Here is a 22,649-nt window from a genome sequence, read left to right on the forward strand (position 1 = left end):
GAAAAATGAACAAAATTATGTGTTGGTTTTTTCAACAGTAATCAACAAAATTGACAATGTCTTAGCTAGACTAAGAAAAAACTCAATTAAAAATCAGAAATGAAGGGGGAGACATTACAACAGATGCCACAGAAATAATAAAGATTGTAAGAGCCATGAATAATTAACTATGTGGTAATAAATATGATTCACTGCAAGACATAGGTGCATTCAAACATAAAACACACCAAGACTGAATCATGAAGTGATAAAATTTCTAATAAACCTATAACTTGTAAGAAGAAAATTGAATAAGTAATAATTAAAAGAAAACTTTCAGAAAAGAAAAAACCAGGACCAGCAGTCAACACTGAAGAGTTCTATAAAATAGTTAAAGAAGAATTAACAATGATCCTTAAACTCTTCCAAAAATGTAAGTGGAAAAAGCACTTATAAACACATATTTTGAGGTCAGTCTTACCCTGATCCCAAAAGCAGACAATGATACTACAGACTAAAGACCAAATGAATAGAAACTATCAATACAAACTATTTCTATTCATATTGCTGAATAGAAACACTAGAATATATTTAGAAACTACCATGAACATTAGGTTTAGCAACACATTAAAAAAGATTATACACCACAATCAAGTAGGATTTATTACTGGAAATGCAAGGATAATTCCATATATGACAATCCATCATTGCAATCACCACACTAACAAAATCAAGGACAAAACTACACAATCATCTCAATTAAAGAAGAAAAACCATTTGGAAAAAATAAACAATTTTCTTTACAAAAGCACCTAAGAAACTGGGAATAGAAGAAAATTACTTCGACATGATAGAGACTATGTATGTACTGCCCACGGCTAACATTATAATTCTTTGGGGGAAGAGGGGGGTCCTGGGGATCGAACTCAGGACCTTGTGCTTGCGAGGTAGGCAGAGGAACCACTGAGCTAAATCTCTGGCCCCCTAACATTATAATTTATGGTGAAAACCTGAAAACCTTCCCTCTAAGGTCAGGAACAGGGTAAGAAAGACCTCTCCTGTCAATTGTATTCAACAAAGTCCTAAAGTCTTAGAACAGCAGCAAGCCATGAAAAAGAAATACAAGGCATCCCAGTGTGAAAGGAGGAAATAAAGTCATTTCCATTCACAGATGTTATATTTTCTATGTAGAAAACTTTAGAGATAACACACACACACACACACACACACACACACATCTGAACTAATAAATTCATCAAAACTGCATGACACAAAGTCAACACATAAAAATCTGATGCATTTATTCTATATACTTTGAATAGTTCATATAAACAACAGAAACTAAGAAAACAATTCTATTGAAAGCATAAAAAGAATGAAGTGCCTATAAATAAATATAATCAAGGAGAAAAATGTCTTATGACAGAAAACTACACAATACTGATGAAATAAATTACCAAAGACACAAATAAATGAAAAACATCATGTGTCAATGAATAGAAAGATTAAATATTGTTAAATGTCTATATAACCCAAAGCAATCCACGAATCAAGGCAATCCCTTTGTAAACCCCAACTACCTTTTTGCAGAAGTAGAAAAAATATCCCTAAATTCACGTGGAATCTGAAAAAATGCCCAAACAGCCAAAATAATCCTGAGAAAGAAAAATAAACTTTTCCAGTTTGGAAAACATATTCTCTCTTCTTCATAAAGTTGCAGTGCTGTAATCAAGGGTGTGGTCCTGGCCATGGTGACAGACATTTAGACCAGTGGAACAGAGGAGTGACAGAAATAACCTGGATACTTGTGGCCATATTATCTTTGACAGGGGCCACAGCTACACAGTGAGGAAAGACAGCTTCTAATGAATGATGTTGGAAAGGTTGGATGTTCACATGCTTACACCATACAACAAACTTAACACAAAACTGTAAGTACCAAAACCATAAAACTCCTAGATGAAGACTTCATGACATTGGATATAACACCAAAAGTACAGAAAACAAATGCTAAAACAGAGAAATGTAATTACATTGAACTTTTTAAAAAAGCAAAAACAAAATATATTTTATGCAGTTAAGGAAATAATCATAAATGGTAAACTATGAAGTGGGAACAAGTATTTCTGAGCTGTGTATCTAACAAGGAGATATATCCAGAATACATAAAGAAGTCTTAGAACTCAAAATCTCCAAATAATCAGACTAAAACATGGTGCCTGTATAGAATTTTACCAAAGAAGACACTGAAAAGGCCAACACATGCATGAAAAAATAATCCATATCATTAATCATCAGGGGAATGCAAATCAAAACCACAATGTATTATCTCACACTCATTAAGATGGGTACTTGGTACTATTAAAAACTGAAAAGAAAATACTGCGTTGGCAAGGATGTGGAGAAATTGGAACTCATGTACAAAGTTGAGAAGTCAAAATGCTGCAATATCTTTGAAATACAGTGTGGCCTGTTTTTTGAAAAATATTGAAAAATAAAACTGTCATATATATAATAATCTCACTTCTGGTTACATATACAAAATAATTAAAAATAAGATCTTCAAGAGATATTGGCATACCCACATTTATCTAGCATTATTCCCAATTGCCAAGAGATGGAATAACATAGACTAGAATATTATTCAGTCATAAAAATGAAAATCTTATTATATGCTGCAACATGGATGAACCTGAAGGACCTTAGCTTATTGAAATGAGTTACACACAAACACAGGCACACACATACACACACACACACACACAAAGACAAATACTACATGACTGAATTTATATGAGGTGTATCTAATGTGGTCAGAATCTTAGAAACAGAAAATAGAATAATGATTGGCAGTGATGGGAGGGAGGAGGAAAAAGGAAGTTGTACTTTAATGGCATAGCACTTCAGTTTTGCAAGATGAAAAAGTTCTAGAGATCTGTTACACAACAAATGCACATAGTTAACTATGGTGCTGTACATTTAAAAATGTTTAGTTGAGGCTGTAAATGTGTTCTGTGTTTTTACCACAATAAAAAAGGCAATGCATTTTCATAGGGGAAGTAGAGCTGGAGATAGATGTAAGGGGCAGCTAAGGGAGATACTTAAAAAAATAATGGTTAAATAAAAGTTATTAAATTTCCATAGTCTTTTTTAATTTTTATATTTATTGTTCATATGGCTTCAAAACTGAGAGTTTCTATAACTGCTTTAACAAGTCTCTGCTCTCTGGCAGCTTACATGAAACAAGAAAATAGATGATTTCATATATTTTGGGAAATGGAAAACTTCATCAGATTCTTTAAGATAAATATATTCACTTTTAAAGTTAATATCAGTTGATGGTAGCTAAAAAGTAGAGTTTGGCTTGAAGTTTGGAACTAGTTAGAATTTCAAGTTTGGTTTTCTAACAGATGTAGAACTGAGAATCATAAAAATGCTAATTGATCTGAGATTGAAGTTCATTTTTAGGAGATGTGGCAAAATTAAGGCAGGTTTTGTAAATAATATGATTAATCTATAATATTTTATACTATTAAACATGTCTGTTTGCTAACAATATGGACAGTTTAAATTTCTAATATCTTTATGATAGGACATTTAAAAAAGACAAGGTATGTCATGAGGTTACACTATTTCACTACATTTGTAATAGTCAAATCTTGGAAATAGCCCAAATGCCCATCAACTAACAAGTGGATAAAGACGATGTGTTTTTTTTAACACAATGGAATACTACACTGCCATAAAGAAGGATGAGCTTCAGCTATTTATAGCTAAACAGATGGACCTTGAGACCATACTCTTAAGTGAAATAAATCAGACACACATGTTTCATTGTTTCTCTGGTGTGAGAAACCAAAAATGGAAATAAGGACTGAAATGTATAATGGATGTTGGGAAATGGGAAGAAGCAGTTCATATGGGAAGGGGAACAAGGGAGGAGGGAGGGAGAAAGGAAAGAAGGGACAAGAAAAAAAGTAAAAATAGAAGGAAAAATGGAAACAAAGCTTTAGTACATAGGGAGGGAAGGGGAAGGAGGGGGGAATGGGATAAAATAAAATAAAATGTATTTTTAAATAAAAAAATTTCACTACTTGCTATGAATGCAAAAGGAAGGCACAAGGTTTTGGTCCCATATGTTCTCAAGGAAACTATATGCTTGGTCGGATACTGTTTTCAGAGTGCACTGGTGTAAAAGTGATTATGTCTTTGTTCTCCATTATTATTAATTTTATTTTTGTACTGGGTATCAAACTCAGGACCTTGTGCTTGCGAGACAGATGTGGCGCCACTGAGTTGTCTATTATTTTGAACAGTATCTAGTTCATTTTCTCTTCTCATTTGTGTTTAATTTCTTTAATATTAGGTTCCTTAATGTCTAACATTTCAGTATCATTTATCTTTATTAATTATGTTAATGCACTTGATGGGAATTCACATGATTTTTTATTATTTAAATTTGATTCTTTTTTGAAAGATAATTTTCTATTATTGGATTTTCAGACCACTGTTCTTCAGGCATTGGCATTTTTTCCTGAGATTTGAATCTATAGAGGGATATTCTTTTTACTATCTCAAATGTTAATAGCCACATTAAAATGCATTGTGATCTTTTTAAAAAACAAGATTGCATTTTCCATGTGTCTTACTTAAAAAAATACACTGGTCATACACTCATAAGTATTGTGTTTTTCCCACAAAACTGGAACTTGAATTTATTAAATGAATCACAGAGTAGATTGTCAGGAACATAGCCCTTCAATTCTTGGCTTGAGTGTACACTTGGACATATTCTTCTTTTTTCTAAGAGATAATTTTCTGAAGGTAAATTCTCAGAAGAAGAATAGCTATATCAATGACAATCCATTTTTAAATTTCTGCAGATTCCCAAATTGGCTTCTAAAATGATACAAAAATGAATTGAAATTCTCAGAGCAGTTCCTGACCTTGCCCGTGAGTTCTTTGCCAGGAGTAGGGTCTGTGCTTTGGTATATTAAACCTTTATCAAAGGGCCCTCTGGCCTGGTTTCCAAGCCTTCATCTCTCAGGCACATGAGAGGATGGCAGGAGGGACAAACTCAGGCCATGGCACTGAAATCTCAGGTTGGGGCCACTAGGCCGAGCCCAAGGCTCCCCGATACTGCCCACGTGTGGCTACCTCCTTCTGGGCCTTATAAGATTTTCTGCAGGAGATACACTTACATCTCCATGCTGTCAAAGATAGTCATGTTAGTATCTCTTAAGTGAATCAACATTAGCATCACAGAGGAAGTGAGATAAAATGAAAGAGCCCTTTTTTGGCAGGCAGAGGACTTGAATTGGATCAGAAGTCAGGTACCCACCAGACACACAATCTTGAGCAAGTCACTTAAGCAGCAAGAAGTTCAGATGTCTCATTATAAAACAAGATTCCAAATGACATTACATTTTAAAGGGATTTGCAGCATCAATATCCTATGATTTTATATTTTTTAACTGTAACAAATTATTCTGAAGAAGAATAAAAGTTGGATGCTCAGAATAACACATATTTTGTTTAGACTTGAGCATATTTCTTCAGTGGGAGGAACAATTTGAATTGACTTTGCTTTAAAAGGGAAGACAGGGAACCAGTAAAATAAAATTATAGCTTGAAGAATAGTTGAATGTTCATTAGAGTAAGAGAAGAAGAGGAATACCTAAATAAAAAAGGGTGAGTACGTGAAACAATTTACACTTTAGTGTGACAGAAATTTTTTAAATTATATTTATTTGAAACATTATATTAAGTCCTCCCTTAAAGTCCCTACAAGAGATATTACGCAAAGTATCATTTTATTATTTTGAAAATGATTATGGCAAAATGTAAAATTTCTGAGAACCTAACAGCAGATCTAACATTATTCTGTGTATGGAGAAACTAGGCTCCAAATATTTCAACAGATAATTAGTAAAATGTTCACTAAGGAAGATATTTCATAAAAATTTATGAACAATTTCTATATAAAAAATTGGGAATTTTTTCATGCTACAAAAGACTTTTCTTCTCCTATTGGGTTCAATTCATATAACTGTAAGGTAAAAAAATAGGATATATGTATTTTATTTCTCTGTTTCTAAAGTATTTTAATATGAAAACACTAATGTTCTCTGTACTTTGGTTTTTCAAAAATGGTTCATATAGGGAGCCACCCCCAGCACCGAGGAGGAGCCTTCCAGGTCACTGTACCACCACCCGCAGCACTGAGGAGAAGAGCCACCCCCAGCACCAAGGAGGTAAGCCACACAGACACCAGCACCACACAACCCTCCCCCCCGCCCACTGAAATGAGAAGACACATAAAGAAGTCTCAAAACCAGACTTCCAGATCAGCTAAAGCAACCCCAAAGGAAAATGAGATGGAACAATCTGATACTCAACTACCTGGACTCCCTGAACTAGCAAAAAAAAGAGTATCTGGAAAAAATGAAATCAGAAATAATTTCTCAGATAACAGCAGAGATTGTGACCATAGTAAAAAACATGATTAATAAATCTAGAGTGGACACAGATGAAAAAATAGAGGAGCTGAGGAACATGATGCAATCCCAACACAGGAAACAAATGGAATCCATAAAACAGATGTAAACAGATTTCCAGGAGATTAAAAACTCTATCAAAACTTTATGCAGCAGAATGAGCTAATGTGAGGACAGAATTTTAGATATAGAAGATAAGATCACAAATAGTGACCAGGAAAAGAAAACTTTCTTTAAAATATTAAGGGACCATGAGAAATCAATCCAGCAGCTGCTAGACAATGCAAAGAAGAATAATGTAAGACTGATCGGAGTAAATGAAGAAACAGGAGAGAGTGCAGATGACATAAAAAAAAAAAAACTCTTCACAGAAGTAATGGCAGAAAACTTCCCAAGCAGGGGAAAAGAACTTGACATACAATAAGTGAGGCATATAGGACTCCAAATAGACTTGATCAAAAAAAATCTACACATAGGCATGTAATAGTTAAGATTCCAGAAACCCAACAGAAGAACAAAGTTCTACAAGCAGTTAGAGAAAAGAAACAAATCACATACAAAAGAAAGCCTATCAGAATCACAGCAAACTTCTCAACACAAACCCTCAAGGCAAGAAGAGCTTGGGAGATGTATTCCAAGCCCTAAAGGAAAACAGCCTCCATGCCAGATTGATGTACCCTGCAAAACTATCTTTCAAAATGGTTGGAGAAATAAGGTACTTTCACGACAAAGAGCACCTTAGGAACTTCATGAATACCAAACCAGCACTCCAAAAATTTATAGGCAATATCCTAGGCAAAGACAATGAGGATCACAACCCCAAGGAAGCCCAGCAGAATGAATCCATCAGGCACAACAAGAAATTAAATGCAAAGGGGGAGAATCCAACAAAAAGAAAAAGTCATGACAAGGATAAGGCAATATGTATCAGTTATAACCATCAATGTTAATGGTCTCAATTCACCAATCAAAAGAAATAGACTGGCAGAATGGGTCAAGAGGCAAGATCCAACAATATGCTGCATAAAAGGAACACACTTAATTAAAAAAAAAACCTCACAGAATGAAAGTTAAAGGGTGGAAAACAATATTCCAGGCAACAGGAACCAAAAAAAAAAAAAAAAAAAGCAGGAGTAGTTATCTCCTTTGGAGATCAAGTGGATTTCAAACCAACATTGATTAAGAGAGACAAGGAAAGACATACATCCTTGTAAAAGGAACAATACAAGAGGAAGAGATGACAATCATAAATATATATGCACCAAACACTAGTGCGCCCAACCATATAAAACAAATACTAACAGACATGAAAAATCAAATAAGCACTAATACAATAGTAGTGGGGGACCACAATACCCCACAGTCACAAATACATAGATCATAGATCAACTAGACAAAAAATAAGCAACAAAATACTAGAACTCAATCAAACTCTTGAACAAATGAACTTGACAGATGTTTAGAGAGTATTCCACCCCACAAAATCAGAATACACATTCTTTCCAGTTACACACAGGTAATTCTCTAAAATAGACCACATACTCACTCATAGAACATGTTTAAGTAAGTACAAAGGAATTGAAGTTATCCCCTGTATATTATCAGACCATAGTGCAATGAAATTGGAGATCAATACCAAAAGAAACTGCAAGAATTTTATAAATACATGGAAATTGAACAGAACACTCCTGAATAACCAATTGGTTACACAGGAAATTAAAGAAGAAATCAGACAGTTCCTATAATTAAATGAGAATGACAATACAACATATCGGAATCTATGGGACACAATGAAAGCAGTCTTACGAGGGAAATTCATAGCAGTGAATACTCATATTAGGAAAACAGAGCGAGTCCAATGAAACAACTTGATGCTGAACTTCAAGCTTCTAGAAACAGAAGAGCAGGACAAACCCAAAGCTCATACAAGGGAGGAAATTATAAAGATCAGAGGAGAAATCAATGCAATGGAGACTAAGAGAATGATACAAAAAATCAATGAAGGCAAGAGTTGGTTCTTTGAAAGAATAAACAAAATTGACAAACCCTTAGCTAACCTTATCAGAAAAAGGAAAGAAAAGGCCCAAATCCATGCAATTAGGAATGAAAAGGGTGAAATTACAACAGACCCAGCAGAAATCCAGAGGATCATCAATACCTACTTCAAGAACCTATATGCTAATAAGATGGAAAACACAGAAGAAATGGGCAGATTCCTAGATACATATGAATTACCAAAGTTGAACAAATGAGACCTAAAAATTCTAAACAACCCAATATCAATGAATGAAATTGAAAATGTAATTAAAAACTCACCAACTAAGAAAAGCCCAGATCCTGATGGCTTCACTGCTCAATTCTACAAGACATTTAGAGAGGAACTACTGCCACTACTGTTTAAACTCTTCAATGAAATTGAAAGGGAAGCAATACTCCAGAATTCATTCCTGGAAGCAAGCATCACCTTGATCCCGAAAGCAGAAAGAGACCCAACCGAAAAAGAGAACTATAAGCCAATCTCACTAATGACCATAGAAGCAGAAATCCTGAATAAAATAGAATGCAGAAGATCATCAAGAAGATCCTACACCCTGACTAAGCGGAATTCATCCCAGGGATGAATGGGTGGTTCAACACATGCAGATCAATAAATATAATACATTATATCAATAGAGCCAAGGACAGAAACCATATGATCATCTCAATAGATGCAGAAAAAGCATTTGACAAAATCCAACACGGATTTATGATAAAAACCCTACAGAAAATAGGAATAGATGATCTTTACCTCAATCTGATAAAAGCCATGTATGAAAAACCAACAGCCAATATCATACTAAATGGTCAAAAACTGAAATCCTTCTCACTAAAATCAGGAACAAGACAAGGATGTCCACTATCACCACTCCTGTTCAATATAGTTTTGGAAACATTAGCCACAGCAATTAGACAAGAGAAAGAAATAAAAGGAATAAAGATAGGAAATGAAGAGGTCAAATTGTCTTATTTGCAAATGACATGACACTCTATTTAGAAGACCCCAAGAACTCCACCAAAAGTCTTCTAGACTTAATAACCAAATTCAGTCAAGTAGCTGGTTACAAGGTCAACACCCAAAAATCAATAGCTTTCCTCTACACCAATGACAGACTCACTGAGAGAGAAATAGGGCAAATAATTCCTTTCACAATAGCATTCAAAAAACTGAAATACCTAGGAATCAACCTAATGAAAGAAATCAAAGACCTCTTCTCTGAAAACTATAGCACTCTGAAAAGAGAGATTGAAGAAAATATCAGAAAATGGAAAGATATCCCTTGCTCCTGGCTAGGAAGGATCAATATAGTAAAAATGGCCATACTTCCAAAACTGCTATATAGATTCAATGCAATCCCAATTGAAATTCCAGCAGCACACGTCACAAACCTTGAGAAAACAATCCAAAAATTCATTTGGAACAGGAAGAGACCCAGAATAGGAAAAGAAATTCTAAACAACAGAGACATGGCAGGGGGTATCATAACACTCAACTTGAAACTATATTACGAAGCTACTGTGATAAAAACAGCATGGTACTGGCAAAGAAACAGACTTGATGACCTGTGGAACAGATTAGAAGATGCAGAAACAACTGCAGACACACTCAGCCACCTCATCTTTGACCAAGGAGCCAAACACCCTCACTGGAGGAGAGATAGCCTCTTTAATAAATGGTGCTGGAAAAACTGGGTTTTAACTTGACAAAGATTAAAACTAGACCTATATCTCTCACTATGCACTAAACTAAAACCAAAATGGATTAAAGATCTAAATACTAAAACAGAAACGTTGAACTCTTGAAGACATCGGTGTAGGAGAAGATTTTATGAACAAAGCCTCAGTTACCCATGAACTAGCACAATCAACAAGTGGGATCTCTTCTTATTAAAAAGCTTCTGCACAGCACGAGAAACCATCAATCGTTTAAAGAGACAACCCACAATCTGGAAAAACTTTTTCACCTGCTATTCCTCTGACAAAAGTCTACTATCTACAATATATAAAGAACTTAAAAAAATCCAACCTCCAAAATTTAAAGACCCAATCCGAAAATGGGCATCTGAAATGAACAGACATTTCTCAGAGAAAGTAGAAATAGCAAATAAACATAGGAAAAATACTCAACATCACTGATCATTGGAGAGCTGCAATTTAAAACAATGCTGAGATTCCATGTCACCCCAGAAAGAATGGCTGCTATCATGAAATCAACCAACAACAAATGCTGGCAGGGCTGTGGGGAAAGAGGAACCCTGCTCCACTGCTGGTGGGAGTGTAGACTGGTGCAACCACTGTGGAAATCAGTATGGAGATACCTCAAAGAACTAGGACTGGAAGTCCCATTTGACCCCGCTATTCTACTGCTGGGGATCTTCCCCAAAGAATTAAAAGAATCACATCACAGTGATATATGTGCACCTATGTTCATAGCAGCACTGTTTGTAATAGCTAAAACTTGGAAACAGCCCAAACGCCCATCAACTGGAGACTAGATAAAGAAAATGTGGTTTTTAATATAATGGAGTACTACTCAGCCATAAAAAATTAGAAACTCGAGTCATTTATAGCTAAATGGATGCACATTGAGGCAATACTCTTCAGTGAAATAAATAGGACACACATGTGTAAATACTGAATAGTTTCTCTGGTGTGAGAAACTGAAAGTGTAAGTAAGGACTAAAAGTTATAATAGATAATGTGAAATAGGAAGAAAAGGGGCAAAGGGGAAGGGAAAGTGGGAGGGGAAAGACAGGAGTGGAATTAATATGAGAAAATGAAAAAATGGAAACAAAGTCTTTGTAAATAGGGAGGGATTGAGGGGTTGAAGGGAGGGCAGGAGAATGGGGAAAAAGTGAAAAACAAAAATTTCCAATTATGAATGCAAAAAAAAAATTCCAATGATGAATATCATTTTATTGTATACCTAAAATGTACCAATAAAATTAATTAAAAAGTGGTTCATATAGGATAGTCTATCAGATACAACAATCATTCCAAAAAAAGTCTTTGACATTTTATTGATCATTAAGGGATTTTCTATGACAGTGGAAGAGATTTAAAAGAATTAATATTGTGCAATGTTACTACACTGCAAATGTTTGTTGAGTGCCTCTGGACGAATCGCTCTTGTCTAGTAAAAGGCCTATTCTTATTTAGCAGATCTATAATTGGTACATTTACTTACTAGAGTTTCTGGAAGAGTTTTTTAAAAGTAGAAGATCAACCCTGAGAGTGTTTAGCAGTTACATTATTTAATGTATGAAATAACAGTAACAGATGTAGACACTAGTGTTTCACCTTTTGGAGTACTTAAACATTTCCTCCTAAGTTTTCAATTGTCATTAATTTTGGTCAAGGATTTAAATAGAATATAATTTTTCTATGGTCATTTAGGGATACATTTAGATATGAGTAAATATACATAGTCATAATTATTTTTTATTTTTACTTTGTATCTAATTAAACATACTTTGGGGTATAATGTGATGTTTTGATACTGTATACATTGTGTAATGTTGAAATCACGGTAATCAGCATATTTCCATAAACATCATTTCTTTGTGGTGAGAACATTAAATATCCCCTTCTTCAGTTATTTTGAAATAGGCAACACTATTTTTTCTATATTTTTTCATGTGTAGTCACCCTACTGTATAATAGAACACCAAAACTTAGTCCTCCTTACTAACTGTACTTGTACACTCATTGCATATTTCTAACTTATGCAGAAGTTACTGACAACTTCAGTCTAAACAATATTTAGAACCTCTCTGAAGCAACGATAGTTTTTTCTTCATATTTTGGTGGTGGTGCTAGGGATGAAACCCATAGACTTGCACCTGTTAGGTACGCACTCTATGATGAAGCGACCTTCCCCAACCCAACATATACTTTTTGAAGTTGGAAAGGAGCTTTAAGTTCAATTTCTACATTTTGCATATAAAATGTCAGTGACTTGCCTAAGGGCCTATCTGAATCCATTTGGGTCACAGGTCATGCTAGGACATTCACTCTTCCAGATTATTCTCTGCTGTATGCATTAAATCGCCCAAAATGGATCCAGCAATCTACTCACACACTGCATGTGACAATGGACTCTACCACAATAAAAAAAAAAAAGGTGGAACCACTAACCCAATGCTTGTATTTTCATTGGAAAAAGGCTGAAATCCCTAGACAAATTTCCGGTCTTCCTGAAGGAAACTTGGAACACTGTGGCTTCATCTGTGTAGCTGAGTGAGTTCTACCATGGGCAGAATAGCGACACTCACATGACTTGGGCATGGAGGAGGTAGACAAATCATGTAAAGCACTTTGTGTTGAATATTTTATCTGCATTTACTCTAGCCCTCAGGAGAAGCAGTGTACATGTTGCACATAAATGTGCTTTTACTTTACAGTTAAACTGAGGCAGCTGAACTGGATTGCTGCGTGACTGGACAAGTCTATCTTGTCATGTTGAATTCAAATCAAAACACAGGTCACCTGATTTGTGTTCACTCTGGAATTATTAAAAGATAATCTTTACACAAATGAACTCCCTATGGAAATAATGGTCTAACTTTGCTTTTCTGACACTTTTAACTTTAATACATCTCTCTCTTGCCTTTTGGAGGCAAAGTGGCAATTTCAGTACAAATACATTTTATTGTGAAGAACTACACATACCAATATGTTTTAATGAAACCAGTGGAAAAGCTGAGAGTTAACGTATTGTTTTGAAAATATTATGTTAGCAAAAAACAACCAAATTCAAATCTCTCCAAATTCATGAAGTCTAAATGCAATTCAGAAGAGGAGGGAGTCAAGGAAAGCTTGCTCTGGTTGTGTCCATGGGCAAAAGAGAACCTGCGATACATGGATGGTGACAAGGATGATTCACCATTTATATTCACAGTACATTTCATTGCAAAGAGATCTCCAAAGAATTGTGACTAGTCACTGCTAGTTCCTTAGGTGTCCTTTTTCTGCGGGAATGAACTCTAATTGTTTTTATTTAGTAGACTACTTGTTGTGCTCCTGTACACACCATTCTTATGCTTCATAGGCTGTCCTCCCTAACCACTGGAAGCCTTATTTATGAGGGTGTGATGGAAGGGCTCAAAACGACTGTGTCTGTGCTGAACTGCAACGTGATTTTTTATCAATCTCGCAGATTGAGGGGTGTGGAAGAAACAAGTCATCACATGGAATAAGATCAATATCCAAACAGATATGAAAGATGCTGGCTGTGAGAGACGGTAAAGTGCATAACACAAAACAAATAAATTAATGTTGGTCGCACTGCTGATTGTAATTGTTTTTTAAAAAATGTCTGACAGGAAGAGAATGAATGGATTTCTTCCAAAAATAATCCTCTAATTGAGCAGCATTTTTTCTCAATTTAGTGATAACTGAAAATTTATTTTGTAGCAAACTGAGATCTTGCGCAAATAAAAAACAAAACCATGTTTTCCAAGCCATCATGACAGTCCTTTAATTTCATGTAATGCTGATGAACAATCTGTCATTAAGTAGAAATAAAAAGGGAAGGCAGATTTTGCAGTGACCCATTCTATTTTACAGACTGGAGGATTTTTTTCTTCTTCTTTTTAAATCTTTAGGCAAGTCATGATTGGCTACAAAAGAATTGCAGGGCTATAATCAGACACCAAAATTGTTCTTTCCAGTTGTTTTGCAATGCATAATGTGGTAATAACCTGTTCATTAAATTGATATTTTCTATTTCATTTAAGAAAAAGCCTTCAATATTACCAAAGCTTGTTTGACTATTTCATAGAATGAACTATAATCTCATTTTAGAATAATGTGCAAAGATTACAGCAGCTTATTACTTGTAGCTTACCTCAAAGTGGGCAAAATGAGATCTAAATTTTTGTATAGGACCGCTCCCAGAACAAATACAGAGGATTCATCTAACTCTGCAAAGAATACAATTAAAAATATTAGCAAAACTGCAAGAAAAATACTGTCATACAAAACTTCATTCTGCAGACCACAAAGGATCCCTGTGCCTGCTGAGGCTGAGATGAAGCTGGGTATTTGAAAAGCTTTCATTCCTGCCCAGGCACGGGACAGTTTAACTGGCACAGCCCGGGAATTAATGCTAGCTGTAGATGATAAGGTTTTGGCGATTTTACATCAAGCATTAATCTTTCTATCAGAATGTACACCAATCTGCTTCAGTTACATTTAAAGAGTTTAAATTCCCAGTGATAGGAAGACCTGATTCTCTTATGCAACATTAAGTATTAAGGTCATAATCTCCAGAGTGAGAATTAAGACCACACTGTCACTTTTGAAAATAGCCATTCATACTTAAGATGTTCCTAAAACTGAATTTTAAAAATGTGTTTCTAAACACCAAAGTGATATCTTCATATTGAAGCAAATTTAAATAAAGTTAACTTTTCATGGAAAATACAATCTATTCAATATCTAAAATTAAACCATTAGTCCACACATATACGTGAGAATAAAAACATCAGTACTGAATCTTCACTATTCAAGCTCAGGTTACTGAACTTGAAATTGTAGTTTTACCTTCCTACTTTAACAGCTCTTTTCCTTCAGTAAATCCAGAATTGTGGAAACCAAATGTAAATAGTCTGTATTTAGAAAATCAGTTTAGAATCATGATTACAAACTCCTTCAAAATAGGTTAATGTTTGGAGATTGATGTCTACTGCTTTATTAAATGACCTTATTAGAAATGTTTTTGTTCTTTCAAATAGCAAAGCCCACACAGCTTCCTGTATTTACCTTTTGATGACACAGGAGTGAAAATGCTTTTCGGAATAACGACCCTGTCCTCTGAGTTTCTGGCCCAGTCCACCATTCCCTTCCGCCCTTTCATCGGGAAGTTGATGTCTGTGAGGACAGAGGCTGCAGGAAGCTTCTGAATGCTGGCCACTGGTAAAGAAGAAATCACAGCATCAACCAGACTGATCCAGTTAAAGTTGGCATTATATTAAAAATAAAATTTAAAGATAAAATTTCATTCACTGGAGTAACAAAATGAACATTCGTTGTGTCAGGCAGTAGTTTTCATTAAAGTTCACTTTTCAATCTAGCCCCCTTTTCTTTGCTTTCAGGAGGAAAAATACAGTGCTGGTCAGACTCTTCAGTGCTGGAGTGACTCTTCAGAGAGGCCAACAGCCACCCTCCCACAGGCTATTTACCACTGGCCTTCATTCCAACCTCTAGGAGCTCCTACCGTATTTCTTGCTAAATAGCTTGATTAATACTTGACTGATAGACTGAATGTTGCATTTAAATCTGAAAATTTTGTCCTTAAACAACTTTCTGTATCCAAATATTATGATCAGAACAAGTTTGCTATGGACTAGATGGGGTACCACGGAGATATAGACAAAAAAGCCATGTTACTCTGGGGGCAGAATTGTCAGAATTCAAATAGGATGGCACCAATCATACCATAACCACCAAGACAAAATGCAAGGATATTTATCAAACAGATCAATAATAAAAGAATCTTACAATTTTTCCTGAAATTAAAAGTAAAAAAAGTATATATGTTAATGAAAAATTGTGCCTTATTAGTAATAACTATTTTAATGTATATTGAAAGAAATCATAGATTATACATTTGAATATAATTTTGTTAAATGTAACAGTTACATATACATTTATGTGATATATACCTAGAGGCATAATAAATTATTAAGATTTAAGATAAATACTTAGCACTTACAGCATATATACACTATCAGTGAAGAACTGTGACTGTGAAAATTTACACGAGTGTAAGGTTGTTGTACATTAACATCTCCAGTGTCCCCAGAGGGATTTAAGTGGAAAGATGAGAGGAAAAACCATAAAAGCTATCACAAGAGGAAAGTTAAGTAAAAAACCATTAGGCTCTTCATAAGTGGATTTCATTCTTAAGGAACTTGTACCTTAAATCAAGAGAGGAGGAAAATTAAGAACTTAACAATATCGGTTGCATAACTGTATCATTGCACCGCTGGCTTAGTTTTAAATTAAACTGGTAATGAATTATTGCACCACACTAGTGAAATTATACTTTATTAAAGCTCTTCAGGGTATTATACACATCCATTGTCAGCACATGATGGAATTTCATTTGGCCTGTAAATTGACATATTAAGTTTAAAAAATGATTTTTCTAACTAAACACCGAAGGAAGAAGGTAGTGGGCAACACATAAATCATTTATGGATGTTAAATGCCATTTTGGATGACAGTGATAATTATTTTAGTTTCTTTAATTTTTGAAACAAGATATTTGTCCATTAATGACCCTCTCCCAGTGTCCTGAGAGCACGAATCCCTCACTGCATTTAGATGCACAGGACCTGTGTGGGCAGCACACTCTTCCTCCAGCCCCTTAAACTCCACTCAGTGTGCACAGTGAAGGAGATCTATTTTCAATTTCCTTGACTCTAACTTTCACTGTCTTGTGATTTACAGAAACTTTATTCCCCCTTTGCTCTAAAACCTGATGAGAAAGACACAACTAGTTAGTATTATAAATAAAAAAAAAAAGAGGCAAATGGTTGGTCTCAGAGGTCAAATAATTTCCCTATTTCCATATGGTGAATAGCAAACAGAAAACAAACACAAAGAAATTTAAAAGTGGAGGAGATCCAGTATGTAGCACTGTACTCTGAGTAAATGCTCATTTAATACCATATTAATAAATCTGTAAATTGATATATTGATATAGGCGTGCATCTTACTTCAAGAAGTATGTTCACTCTTCATTAAGTACAAGAGGTACATTAACTATAATTATGACTACATGGATTACACTCTTCCTTTGGAAATAATAGAGATTAAAGGAATATAAAAATTGCTTAACTGTTAAATTATGATTAATAGATTACACTGTAACTTTGGAAATAAATAGAGATTAAATGAATATAAAAATTGCTTAGGATCCCTATTTAATTTGTAAAACAAATATTTTTAACTGCACAGTTTTCAGAATGAGAACTGTACAAAACAAAAAAAAGTTCATTGATTAGACAAAGAATGTAGTTCTTTTATATATATGTTTATATATAAATTCTATGTGATTTGAGATTTTTATTTAAATGATAACTAAGATGCTAAAACATATCTTTTTCCTGAGAAATGTTATTTTACTTTTAAATCTATTTTAATGGGCTAATCAAAATTGTACATATTTATCATATGCAACATTTCATTTTGAGTATGTACAGATTATGAATAGGTAAATGAGCTAATTAGTATATGCTTTATCTCAGACACTTCTTTTTTGTAGTGCAATACCTAAACATTTACTCTCAGGAATGTAGCTCTTAAAGATTATATTTTCAATAAAAGCATTATAAATGGGAAATGACTTAAGCATTCAGGATTCAAACAATAATCTTAATGTATCAGTAAATACATTTTTGAAAAACATGAATAATTTAAAAGTATATATATTTACCTCAAACCTACCTAGGCAAATGGCTAAGATGACATTTTGGTTCTTTATGACCCAGGAAAGATTAGTGAGAAATCCTAAGTCTATACAGCAAAATACATTACAGGTGACTTCCACTTACTCCCCTTCTCCAGTCCCACTTCAGAGACTGGACCAATCCAATTTCTGATCCTTTCCTTTCCTCACTGAGTTTAACTGCTCAAAACCCTAGCTCGATTTAGGTTCAGTGACAGTCTTTAGAGAAACGGAGAGCCCACATGTTAAGTGAGGAGTACTGAGGAAGAATGATTACAAATTAACACCTTAAACTACACCCGGGTGAAAATATGTGCGTTGCTGATCAGGGACATGGGTGCAAAGCAGCAGCAGCACACACACAACAGCTGCTGAGTTAAATGCAGTCACTGTGCAGATGTAGATGCTGGGTCAACTCTCCTCAAAAATTGAAAAAGATGCCATTCCTTCAGAAGATGGCAGTGCTGAGAAGAAATCTCAAAGGTCACACTGTCCCTGAGCAGAGGCACATTTTTAGAAATGTCTTTTTTTGTTGTTGTTTTTGGTACCAGGGATTGAACTTGGGTCCTTGAGCTTGTGCAGCAGGCAGTGAAACCACTGAGCTAAATCCCTAGCCCTATGGCACATCTTGAATGTTCCAAGCATTATCCTGAATTCACCATATCATGCTTTCATTACAACACCAGATTTGATTTCTTATGCAATGAAAATAGGTGACTTATCTCTGATAAACACTGGAGCAAAACCAGGTAAACTTTCATTTTGAAATTTTAATACTTTCATTTGGAATTTGGATTTGCAGTACACAATTCCTTTGAAACCATCGTGTCTTTCCTTTCCTTTTCTTTTTAAAAATTTTTTTTAGTTTACTTTGAGATGGGGTCTCCACGTTGTGCAGATTGCCTCAAGCTTTCAATCTTCCTGCTTTAGCCTCCGGAGTAGCTGGGATTATAGTGCGTGTCACCATGTCTGCTTAACATTGTCTCTTTTATAAGCCATATTCACAAGAGGATTTAGGTGTTTTTTTTTATTAAGAAAGCACAAGAGAAATTTTTCAGATGGGTCTAAAAGTCCACAAGTTGTTTTACTTACTAACCAAAGATCTTGGCTTTGGGTCATCTCACTGAGGCAGGGCTTTGAAACTTCTTCATTAGAGAAATCACTGTCACCCTTCACCCTCACTGAGGTCTCACAAGATGGTGCTGTTTTATCCACCCCTGCACTGCGAGTGCTCCGCACACAAACTGCACTGAGTTAATGTGATATATCAGCAGATTTCTGGTCAGAAATGGAAGACACATGGAAGGAAAGAGCAAGCCCAATGGACAAAAGCCAGCCAATAGCAGGCTACCAGAGCTGTGCATGTGTGGACTCTGGAGCTGGGCCTGTATTCAGACTCTTAAGTTTTTAAAAAAATTATTATTATTTATATATTCATTGGTACATTTTAGGTATACAATACATTTACATTTATCATTGGGTGTTTGTACCTGTACATGATGTATCTTGGTTCTTATTTTTTCCCCCATTACCTATGCCCCCTTCACCCTCACCACCCTTCCCGATTTACATAGACTTCGTTTCCGTTTTTTTTCTTTCTCATAATTTTTCCTTTCTCTTCTTCCCTTTCCCCTGCCCCTCCCACCACCCCTACCCCTTTAGACCTTTTCCTATTTCAAATTATCAATTATTCATTTTGATCATTTTCATCCTTATTTACACTTTCAGTTTCTCACACTAGAGAAACTATTCGGTATTTACACATGTGTGTCCTATTTATTTCACTTAAGAGTATGGCCTCGATATGCATCCATTTAGCAATAAATGACTCAGTTTCTCATTCTTTATGGCTGAGTAGTACTCCATTTTATAAAAAACCCACATCTTCTTTATCCAGTTTCCAGTTGATGGGCACTTGGGCTGTTTCCAAGCTTTAGCTATTACAAACTGTGCCACTATAAACATGGGTGCATATATATCGTTGTGGTATGATTCTTTTAATTCTTTGGGGAAGATACCCAGCAGGGGAATGGCTGGGTCAAATGGGACTGCCAGTCCTAGTTCTTTGAGGTAGCTCCATACTGACTTCCACAGTGGTTTCACCAGTCTGCACTCCCACCAACAATGGAGAAGGGTTCCTTTCTCCCCACACCCCCGCCAGCATTTGTTATTGCCTGATTTAAGTTTTTATGGTGACCATAATCCTGTTTACACAGGATAATCCCAGTTCACTCTTGCTATTCTATGTCATCATTAATAGAATTCCCTATGGATGTCCTAAGTCTTAGTGTGCAAGACAAACTCCACATTTATTTTATAAGTTGTATGACTGAACAAAAGACCTCATTTACATGCCTCAATGTCTCCTTCTGTAATATGAGAATGATACTAGGAGCTACCTCACTGGGCTGTTGACTACCAAGGCTGGAAACAGAACACCTTGATGTGTGGCAACACAAGTGGTCCTAAGAATTGGCTATTGTTATTGGAACAGATTCTCCCATGGTTAAGTCAAAAGGAACTACACCTGTATTGAGTTCTATCATATGACAAAGAGACTTTTGTGGCAAACTATATTTTTTGGTTGTCATGTAGTGACCTTAGACATAAGATTTTGTATTCAAAATTTTGTTGAAAAAAACCTTTTTGTTGAATATATCATCAAACACACTGTGAAGATCTACATTAAAATTATTACAGTAAGAGAAACATTGCTATCAATTCCCCTCAAAATACTCCCCCCTTGCTTAAAACACACCTACCCCATCCTTCTTGCCATTTTCTGAAGCAGTTCTAGAAGTTCCTTTTGGTGATTGCCTTTAGTTGCACTGTCATAGCAGCTGTGTGCCTGAATTGATTCAAAACATTTACCTTTCATGATCATTTTGATTTTGGAGAACAGCTGGAAGTCACAGGGTGCCAGACCTGGGTCGATAAGGTGGATGAGGAGACATCATAATGTTTTTATTCACCTGGCTTTCCTTTGAGTCATAGAGACACTCACAAAAAGAGAAAGTCCAGAACTGCTTCAGAAAGTGGCAAAAACAATGGGATAAGTGTGTTTGAAGGGAGAGAGTATTCTGAGGGAGGTTAATGGCAATATGTCTTATACTGTAATAAATTTAAAAATTTAACCATTCATGGCAAAATTTAACCTTGAATTCATATAACTAAGGGAAAAACTGCACTTAAATTGAGTTCATTCTTTAGTACTTAAATATACCACTGTGGGAGTGGAGGAAGGGTTCCTTTTCACTCAGTCTTATTTCTTTTTCCTTATCTTGTCTTCCTTTTTAAAAACACTTTTTCCACATAGGTTCTGCCAGAGGGAAGGGTTTGCCTTCTCTGGTTATTTGAGTACTCGAGGTCAGCTAGGTTAAAAATATATTGCCTCAACAGAGTAAGAGATTCACTGCAGCATGAATGACAAATTCCCTATTTCCACTGCAGACCAGACCTGAGACCGCAAAGAGCATTGAAGAAGCCCTGCTTTTAAGCTTCGGAAGTGCTTAACGCAGCAACTCATATTCTGAAGCACTTGGTGTAAACATTCAGAGGGAACACAGAGGCAAGGGCGCCTCGATCTGAAGCAAACTAAGAATGCACAGGTTGTTTTAAGGCTACTTTAAAACCGGTATTTCCATTGCTTTTTATATTGATGTTTTTAATATATTTGAAGTTTGCATCATTTTTCATGTTGATTCAGAAAGAACAATTAACAAGCTAGGTCTTGACTCATCAATATCAGAAAATTGCCCCAGTTATCAAAATAGAATTGCTTGTGGGAAGCAGCACTCAAGAGTGCCAAATGGTCACCTGCATGATTTCAAAATCCTGTAAGAAAAATACAGGGTAAGGGAGGAAGATGGGCTGGTTTAGGGCATTAGAAAGTAGCTACATTATCGTTAGCTACAGTATCGTATTTATGCAAACACACAGGGTCTGATCACAACCTACATGTACTGTGACCCCTTGGAATTTAGCGTTTGGAAAAGCCACGATTTTCATATTCAAATAGCAACGCTGAGTACTGGTATAACAGTGAGGGCCCCTGTGAAAGACGAGTAGAACAGCTGACACGTACTGAGCACTTGCCGGGAGCCTGACTCTTCTTCATTTCTCACATCATTCAACAAGTATCAACAAGTATTCACGCAGCGCCTCTCCTGAGCTAGGCACTGTTCTTAGCACAGCACCTGACACGGAATTTGACATTCAGAGCACCCCCGTGAGTTGAGTGTCAATATCCTCACGCTCTTACCAGGACCCTCACTGTACACAGGAAGAATCAGACTCGGTTTAAGTGACTTCTCCAAGGGGATAAGTGACTCAAAGTCTAGTCTGTCTCTTCAGAAGGCTGTGAGTTTGCACCGTGTGGTGCAATGTGATTTTTACCTGACAAATTAACAGCAAATTGCCTGGGTGCCACTGTGATATTGTCTACTAAGTGTAACAGACACACATGATAATTCAGTTTGAGGAAAATACAACTCTCACATGCCCTTCAGGAGGTCCAACATAGACACCACTGAAGAAGTGTGATTATCCAAAAGGGAAATAGACACAGTGAACATTAATTTGCCCACAACCTTTATGTAGTAACAGCACCCTGAAAAAATCACGTTTTAGGATCTTTTAGGATGAAAGGAGCCATTCCGATATTTCTACAGATAGTTTTA

General features: G+C 35.6%; 1 protein-coding gene across 5 annotated transcripts in view; it reads right to left on the reverse strand.

Moving 5' to 3' along the window:
- The window catches only part of Adgrb3 (adhesion G protein-coupled receptor B3), a 697,560-nt gene that overhangs the window by 303,254 nt on the left and 371,657 nt on the right, over window positions 1–22,649 (reverse strand). For all 5 annotated transcript variants that reach the window (XM_013072656.3, XM_004846114.4, XM_087204896.1 and 2 more), the window contains 2 exons: window positions 15,279–15,428; window positions 14,362–14,437 (listed from right to left, as the gene is read on the reverse strand). In XM_013072656.3, coding sequence (XP_012928110.1) covers window positions 14,362–14,437; window positions 15,279–15,428 — 226 coding nt within the window. The remainder of the gene's footprint in view (window positions 1–14,361; window positions 14,438–15,278; window positions 15,429–22,649) is intronic.

Source organism: Heterocephalus glaber, unplaced genomic scaffold (assembly GCF_053883595.1).
Source record: "Heterocephalus glaber isolate CG9 unplaced genomic scaffold, H.glaber_assembly_v1.0 deba00000594, whole genome shotgun sequence".
Classification (NCBI taxonomy): domain Eukaryota; kingdom Metazoa; phylum Chordata; class Mammalia; order Rodentia; family Bathyergidae; genus Heterocephalus; species Heterocephalus glaber.